The sequence below is a fragment of the Ictidomys tridecemlineatus genome, chromosome X (assembly GCF_052094955.1).
Source record: "Ictidomys tridecemlineatus isolate mIctTri1 chromosome X, mIctTri1.hap1, whole genome shotgun sequence".
Taxonomy (NCBI): domain Eukaryota; kingdom Metazoa; phylum Chordata; class Mammalia; order Rodentia; family Sciuridae; genus Ictidomys; species Ictidomys tridecemlineatus.
This window is the reverse complement of record NC_135493.1, coordinates 96,744,758-96,753,872: the sequence shown is the minus strand read 5'-3', so window position 1 is coordinate 96,753,872 and position 9,115 is coordinate 96,744,758. Positions and strand designations below refer to the sequence as shown.

At 42.3% G+C, this 9,115-nt stretch overlaps 1 protein-coding gene across 1 annotated transcript; it reads left to right on the top strand.

The window, feature by feature from the left end:
- Positions 1-3,255: 3,255 nt before the first annotated feature.
- Positions 3,256-4,474, top strand: LOC144371643 (ferritin heavy chain-like). Its single transcript, XM_078034007.1, has one exon. It carries the CDS (start codon positions 3,413-3,415, stop codon positions 3,962-3,964), a length of 552 nt encoding a protein of 183 aa, XP_077890133.1. The 5' UTR covers positions 3,256-3,412; the 3' UTR covers positions 3,965-4,474.
- The last annotated feature ends 4,641 nt before the right edge of the window (positions 4,475-9,115 follow it).

The window sequence follows — 9,115 nt, the reverse complement described above, 5'->3', positions numbered from 1 at the left end:
ATGATTGCCATTCTGACTGGAGTGAGATGAAATCTTAGAGCTTAGTTTTGATTTCCATTTCTCTAATTGCTGGAGATGTTGAACACTTTTTCATATATTTGTTGATCAAATGTATTTCTTCTTCTGTGAAGTATCTGTTCAGTTCCTTAGCCTATTTATTGATTGGGTTATTTTTTTTTCATTGTTAAGGTTTTTGAGTTCCTTATATATCCTAGAGATTAATGCTTTATCAGAGATGCATGTGGTGTAGATTTTCTCCCAATATGTAGGCTCTATCTTCACTGTATTAATTGTTTCCTCTCTGAGTAAAGTTTTTAATTTGAATCCATTCCATTTATTAATTCTTTTTTAAAAAAAATGTTGTAGTTGTAGATAGCCAGAATGCCTTTTTTTTATTTGTTAATTTTTATGTGGTGTTGAAGATCAAACCCAGTGCCTCACACATGCTAGGCAAGTGCTTTGCCACTGAGCTACAGCCCCAGCCTCAATTTATTAATTGTTGATTTTATTTCTTGCACTTTAGGAGTCTAGTTAAGGAAGTCAGATCCTAGGCCGATGTGGTGAAGATTTGGGTCTATTTTTTTCTTCTATCAGACACAGAGTCTCTGTTCTAGTGCCTAAATCTTTGATCCACTTTGATTGTGTGTGTGTGTGTGTGTGTGTGTGTGTGTGTGTGTGTGTGTGTGTGTGGTGTAGGGGAGCAAAACCAGGGCCTTGTGGCAAGCACTCTACCAACTGAGCTATATCCCTAGCTCAACATTATAATCTAAAAAGGAATTACTTTCCTACTTTAAAGTTCTTCTGATAGTGGTAAGGAGGAAAATTTTTTAAAATGTTGGGCATATCATAAATTATACAATATTTATTGTCATTAAAATATAGGACTTAAAATTATCCATTAAAAGTCAATTATGATCTATTTTTAGATGGAAATACATGTTCATTTCCTAGGAAAATGTGACTTGTCTTCTTTCTACCCTAGAATACATTTTTAGCTAGAAAAAATAAAGGGCTAGGCCGGGCGCAGTGGTGCATGCCTGTAATCCCAGCAGCTCAGGAGGCTGAGGCGGGAGTATCATGAATTCAAAGCCAGCCTCAGCAATGGTGAGGCACTAAGCAACTTAGTGAGACCCTGTCTCTAAATAAAATACAAAATAAGGCTGGGGATGGGGCTCAGTAGTCGAGTGACCCTTAGTTCAATCCCCAGTACCTCCAAAAAAATAAAAAATAAAGGGTTAGAACTCTTCATACGATTAAAAAAAACCTACATTTCCATTAGCTCTCAGGAGCTGGTCCCCATGTATATATGAAGTTGAAAGTTTCTTATGAGTACAACAAAGGCAGCAGTGAGATGTGTCATTTGTCAACAAACAGTGGAAAAGGCTTCCTTCTTATGTAATTCAAGTACAATGTACAAAGTTAACATTGTAAGCATGGAGTAGAACAGGTTAAGGATAGGGAGGTAGCAGAGCAACTTTGAGACAATAGAGGAAAATCAATTAATAGAATTATTTCGTAGCCCCTAAATTCATAATTATGGTGTGGTCCCTTGTAAGGTCTAGCTTGCAAATAACTTAAGAATTTATTTAAAAGAACTATTCTATGCCTGTCATCTCCAGTCCTGCAACATGAGTTGTTGGCAATTACTTATGGTTCTCTTCATATCTTATCAGCCAGCCCTTCTTTCTGGTGTCCAGGGGAAAATAACTAACATCTAAAAAGAAAAACTAGTCAGATCTATGTACATTTTGTATAGTATTCTTTCCTTTATTTCCTTAAATAAAAACAAGTTCAGTTTTTTGAACTAACAATTTTTATTAAAATAAAGCACAAAATAGCAGTACTAGTATTTAGTGGATATGCATTCAATAGACAAAAGTAAGATCTATTACTTTTTAAATAATCTAACATAATATCTACTACATTGCTATTATAATAAAATTATGTAATACAAAAAATAGCTTTAAAAACAAGATCTCTTGACATCACTATTATAAATTCCCTAGTTCAGGAAGCTTTGTCTAGGAAAAATACACATAAGTAAGGATCTTCATGTTAAAATGTTTACAGTCTTTTTAGGGAGCAAGATAGGCAGACTTAAGGGGCTGGGATTGTGGCTCAGTGGTAGAGTGCTCACCTAACATGCATGAGGCACTAGGTTCCATCCTCAACACCACATACATGTAAAGTAAAAAAGATATTGTGTCCACTTAAAACTAAAATTTAAATATAAAAAATATATGCACACTTGAAATTAAATAGCAATTCAGGACAATACATAGGAACTATCTATATAAATCTATCCTGAATAAGCTACCTTTGCAAGTTTAGTCCCTTTCTCAGACTAACCTTGGGATTTACTGATTCGCAGTGGGAGGATAAAAACCAACAACAAGGCTACCTGAGTGGCAGCGAAAGTCAAGAGGAGGTTGAAGGCCATGAATACTTCTACGTGGTTAACATTGCTTTCCCTAGGAATGCACCTAAAGCTTTTCTTTTCTGACACAGCAAAGAGAATGCTGTATTTACACAAGAAGAAATTCATGGTCTAGGTACAGAGAGTGAGCTGATCCAGGATATTAAGAGACCTTTGAGATTGTCCATTTAGGAGTCCAGAGAGGACAAAAAGCATGTTTTGCTAGGGTGGTGGTGGAAGGTTCCAGAGAGAATAGAGAAGTGAGGAACCAGTCTGAAAAGTGTGAAGAAACATGGAAAGGTAGAGGGATGCAGAGATTTTGGAGTGAAGCTCTGCTGTCAGAGAAGTGTGAGCATGATCATGAGTGGAAGGAGAAAGGAGGCAGTGGCTGGATTTACTGACTTCCGGGAATGGAGCAAGGACACAATCAAAAGGGTCGTTAGTCGAGACACTGACGTCACTGAGGAAAGCTGCCGTTCCAATGAAGCCTGTGAGATTAACCGTCCCAGAAGCCCTGCCTCTACTGAGAGGGTCCCACTGGACAGTATTCACATGAGCCTCTTCTTACCTGACCACCATTACCACGACGCCCGTCCCTCTAGGCCTGTAACTCAAACATTACGCAGGTGAGACGCCCAGCGGAGTCGCCCAGGTTACTGAGGGAACTCTGCGGGGCACAGCAGGGCACAGCAGGGCACAGCCGGGTACCGCCAGGCCCCTGACCCCTGACCCTCAACCCCCAGGAAAACGCCACCGCCATTGCCAGGCTCCACGGCCGCCATTACTCGCTTGCCTTCCGCCCAGGTCAGACCCGCCCAGACCCCGGCACCGCCCACCGCCCACCGCCCACCGCCCCAGGCGCCGCCCTCAGACACCCTGGCAGCGCCCCGGGGACCCCGCCGCCGCTACCGCGGCCGCCGCCGCTGCCCACTGCGCAGCCCCAGAGCCCGCTCCGCCCTCGCCTTCGTGGTGGCACCCCTCCTGCCCGCGCCCGTCATGGTGCCCATCATGGTGTCGCAGGTGCGCCACAACTACCACCCCGACTGCGAGGCCGCCGTCAACAGCCAGATCCAGGGGCAGCTGCACGCCTCCTATGTCTACCTGTCCTTGGCCTTCTTCTGCCACCGCCCACAAGTGGCCCTGGAGCACTTCGCCAGCTTCTTCCTGCGCCTGTCGCACGAGTGGAGGGACCGCGCCGAGAAGCTGATGGAGCTGCAGAACCAGCGCGGAGGCCACGTCCGGCTCCACGACGTCCAGCAGCCCGAGGGCAGCGCCTGGCACAGTGGCCTCCAGGCCATGGAGTGCGCCTTCCACCTGGAGAAGAGCCTCAACCAGGGCCTCCTGGAGCTGCACCACCTGGCCGCCGAGAGGGGCGACCCCCACCTCTGCCAGTTCCTGCAGCGCCACTATCTGCACCAGCAGGTCCTCATCATCCGCGAGCTGGCCGGCTACCTGACCAACCTGCGCAGGATTCAGACCCTGGAAGACCCCATGGCCGAGATCCTCTTTGACAGGCTCACCCTGGGCCACAGCTGCAAGGACGACTGAGCAGGACTGTGCCCAGCCCATGCCACCCTCGCCACCCCGGGTGGGTCCCCAGGCCGGGCCTACACGGAGCCCTTTCAGCAAGTTCCCTTCAGTTTGGGCCTTTCCGTTTGATTGTTACTTCCAATAAAGTTATTTATTTGGTTTTTAGTGAAATAAAGGTGTTTAGTTGGTGTGTGTGTGTGTGTGTGTGTGTGTGTGTGTGTGTGTGTATGAGAGAGAGAAGAGAGAGAGAGAGAAACTCTCACTTTTCCAGAATCAGGGCAGATCCTTGTGTATCCAGGATTCTTTCTGACCACCCTTGTCCCATCCACAGGCTACTCAGAATCTCCATGGGTAAAAAGGAAAGATATACCAGGAGCCCCTGGAAAACACAAAATTAATCTTCCCTTATAAAGAATGTGTGCAAGAGGAATAGGACTGTGTGGGGAGATGTCATGGGGTCTCTGTGGTTATTCACTGCTGGATAAAAGTGTAAGAACTTGGTGCCTCTGGAGAAAAGTGAAGGGAATGGGATTGAGCATGTATTGAAATAAAGGAATCTTTACCTGAAAACTTTTAGTTTTTAGTCTGAAGAGGACACAAAATGTATGGTTGTACTATTCCTTGATAAAGAATTTATGACAGAAACACTACCAGTTTTAACTGATAGGTATACTGAGATTTTTCAAAATAAGGGATGGCTGTTGGATTTCTTGTTTTCATTGGAAAGAGACAATTCAGGTATGAGCACATACTATTATTCAATACCTTTACTTTATTAATTTTTTATGTAGTGCTGGAGATCCAACCCAGTGCCTCATGCCTGCTAGGCAAGTGCTCCACCACTGAGCCACAATCCCAGCCCACTTATGTTCTTCTTATCGGCATGGAGGAGACTTTTGGACCTGCATTTCTCCTCCAAGTACCTGGTTGGTTGCTGAGGAATGAGCATATTGTATTGACTTAAGCCAGGCAGTGTCAGAGCAGCCTTAGGCAAATTGGCCTTCAAAAGAAAGCATGTGGGGGTCAATAGAGTAGGTCCACTCCATAGAGTTATCCACTACTGACATGTCTTTGTTATCTCTCAAAATCATATCTACACTCTCACACTATTTGATTTAAAAAAGAATTTGGATTTTAGACTTTAAAGTTGATACTGGAATAAGTTATGATCTTTAGAGCTGTTTGGATATGTAGTGGCTAATATTATATGTCCATTTAACTGGGCTAAGAGATACTCAAATAGCTATTAAAACTGAGTAAAAAAGATCCACCATCCACACTGTGGGCAGGCATCATCCAAACTGTTGAGGACTGGGCATGGTGACAATGACCTATAATCCCAGTTACTTGGGAGGTTGATATGAGAGGATTTTAAGTTCTAGGCCAGCCTGGGAAACATACTGATATTCCCATCTTTTTCTGCCTTTTAGCATTGGAACTTATGCTTCTCAGGCTAGATGTTACGCCATTGGTTCCCATAGTTCCCAGGCATTCAGACTTAGACTGAATTATACCACAAACTTACAGCCAATAGTGGGACTTCCATAACTGTATAAGTCAATTCTATTCTCATGGTAAATTTCATTCATTCATATATATATTTGTCCTACTGGTTATGTTTCTCTGGAAAACTTTGACTGATACAGGACAGAATGTGTGTATTTTGCACATGTAAAGGATAGAATATTGGGAAGGCAGGGATAAAACACTGAACATTTGTGCCCTCCCCAAATTCATATTATGAAGCTCTCATGCATATTGTGATGATATTTGGAATGGAAGCCTTTGGTATGGAATTAGATTTAGAAGCAGACATGAGGGTAGGACCTTTTCTGATGGCCTTTATAAGAAAAGACACCAGGGCTGGAGTTGTGGCCTAGTGATAGAGCACTTGCCTGGCATGTCTGAGGCCCTGGGTTCGACTCTTAGCACCACATATAAATAAATAAAGTAAAAGATCCATTTACAACTAAAAAAAATTTAAAAAAGAAAGAAAAGATGCTAGAGTGTGTCCTCCCCACCCCTCTCTGCCATGTGAGCACACTTGCAGACACAACTGTCTGCAAGTCAGGAAGAGTAAACACCCTGATCTCAGACATCTAGCTGACAGAACTATGAGAAATAAATTTCTGTTGTTTAAGCTACTGAGTCTTTGATATTTTGTTATGGAAGTTGTGAGAAATAGATAGTCTCGTGGTCCATTTTCAGAATACAGTACTCAGCCTTAATTGAATCCAATTGTATAAATTGTACACACGTCCTCCAATCAGGGCAAAGGGCAGCACTATGTTAGGTATATAAACCAGTGGACTTCCTGCCCAGGTGTGCTTGCTAGCCCCGTTCTCATAACATGCCCTTCTGGCAGAAATAAAGATTTGTCTTGCCCACTCACTTTCAAGCACTTATTTAATCTCTTGTGGAATCTCATTATATCTAACAATTTTTGCACCCAACATGGAGTTCCATGTATTACCTAGAGGTCACAGGGATCCCCCTCTTCAGAGGAGATGTTTAATATATAAGCCCACTGCCTTGTTGCAGTAGCCTTGGAGAGGGGCAGGAAACTACAATCCTTGAGCAAAACAAAGGACCCCAAATCTGAAGTGGATCAGCAACACAGGGAAAGGGCCTAAGCAGGTACAGCGACAACCAAGTACTTCTTTTGAGGTTGAGCCATACCAGGATTAAATAAGTGTGACCACAAGATCACACCTAGGAAAATGGTATGGGGGTATGCAAGAAATCTCCAATAAGGGGAACTGAGCACACTGGGGTGGTGGCGGGGGTGGGGGAGTTAAATGCACAAATGGAAACTGTTACAGGAACCTATCAAACATGGGGAATAAAAATTCTTGGGCTAGGGACAAGAAAAAGTAATGGAACTAGCCCATATATAAAAATCTTCTCCTTTGAAGAGTTCTAAGCAAGGAGAATAAAACGTGATGATGGTAGGAGTAAATCTTCCCCATGGAGGACAAATAAACCTTTGATTTCAACATCCACAGTGGCTGGCAGATTTTATTCCTAATGTTCCCAACTGCACAGGCAGTTTTCATTTTTGGGTCATACTTTAAAAATATGTGATAGGCTCTATTTTACCTACTAAAAAGCTACAAGATCTTTGTTTCCTGTTTTATGTATGTGTGCACACCTGTGTGTTGTATTGTTGTGTCTACATATGTTTTTGTGATGGGTACCCTATCAAAATTGGCTTATAGATAAATGAGTACACATAAGTTTAATTATGGATTCAAAGGCCTTTCAGTTCAGTGATTTAAATAAAACTTTAACAAAAAGGGTCAATCTGAATTGATAAGAGTAAAGATGCCTTTGAAATTATTAACCCCATTGCTTCTAGGCCTTTTGGCTAAGATCAAGTGTGAAATTACTCAAATATTTTTTCTAGGTGACCAATCAGAGTGCTGATGGATGAGAATAGTCAATGGTCAACAATCAGAAATGATGGGCCCCAAATGAGACCTTGTTCAAAGGCAAAGGACACACCAAGATGCTAAAGCAGGATGGGTGGGAAAGACAGTGGAATGAGACTGACAACATTACCCTAGATCATGTAAGAAAACACGAGTGGTGTGACTCTATGTACAACCAGACATGAAAAATTGTGCTCTATATGTGTACTATGGATTGAAATGCATTCTGCTGTCCTATATAACAAATTAGAATAAATAAATTTAAAAGAAAAAAGATGCTAACTAGTAGAAATATTAATAGGCAGCTTCAAGGCCTATTTCAAATGTAAATGGCCATGAATCTCACCTGTGGGAATATTTCAGCTACCTCCTTTGTCCCAGAGGCTTGGAAAAACTGAAGGTGGGAGTGACCAGATAAGAGTTAAAAAGAAGGATTAAAATTCAGGCTAAAGGATAAAACTAATGGCCTTGATTCTTTTTCAATGCCTGTTTAATATATAAGCCCCTCAGCTAGCACACCAAAATGGGTTTTTCCTGCTATCTGGCCCTCTCTCACCCAGCGGGATCCTGATCCATTTACTCTTCCCTTTCATTGTTGTCCATGGATTTTATTCTTCAAATCTGTAAAACAAAAATCCAGGAGGTATATATGTGTATTAAGAATTGTAATGCAAAAAAAAGCACATGTATAAAGGCATAAATTGGCATGAACATACTTTATATACAGAGATACGAAAATTGTGCTCTATAGGTGTAATAAGAATTGTAATGCATTCCACTGCTGTCATGTATTTAAAAAATAAATAAATAAAATCAATATAAAAAAAACAGGAGGAAGTTGGCAAAGCAAGGAATCCAGTCATGTCTATACTCTGGCTCATCTTGGAAGCTGTACAGGGATCTTCAGAAGATGAGTGAAAGAAACTAATGCTCTATCACTTTGTTTTTCTTCCAGGAGTCCTATACTCCATTTTATATATTCTGTCTCTGTTAAAAATTCTGGGACCCTGTCAGCTAGTTAAAAATGGATAGTGTGGCTGCTGGACTCATGACTCAAGGGCCTTGCTGGAATGAGACTTATCAATGAAACTTCCCTCTCTGCCCTTGGCAAAGAAAATGTTAGTCTGATTTTTGCTTCAGTCTCCTTCCAAAATAATCCATTTGCTTGAGAAACTGAGGTCTGTCTTAAAAGTATCCTAAGTCTCTCACTAGGGCTACTCCCCTGTGTGAACACAGGGTCTCTAGAGAGGGCCAAATGCAATCAATCACACATGGAAGCTCTGTCTCCACTTTAATCTCCTTTCAGGGCCTCTCACCCAATGGTGGAGGGAGGGCCTCTTTGGATCCCAGGCAGAGGATTACTTCTCAGCATGATCTGATGACTCCAAGACAAAGCCCCACCCATCAAACTACCAGTGTATGAGTGAGTTGCCCCTTTCTTTCTATTTCTCTGCCTTGCGGCAACCTCCCCCAGGAACATGACACTGATCCTGTCCCACTGATAGGCAGTTTTGTCACTTTATACGTAATTGGACTACAGGGAAAGATGTTCTTATCCTTCTAGGAAGAATAGTGGGTCCTTAGGTTTCTAACCCTGCCAGTTTCCCTAGGAAAACCCCATGGCTCTCATTTTAATTGCTCTAAGACATTTTGTCCACTGCCTCCTTATCTACTAGGTTAAATGAGGATAACAGAGTCAATTAACATCTACTCCTTCTTTCTTCTGGGTCTCAAATTT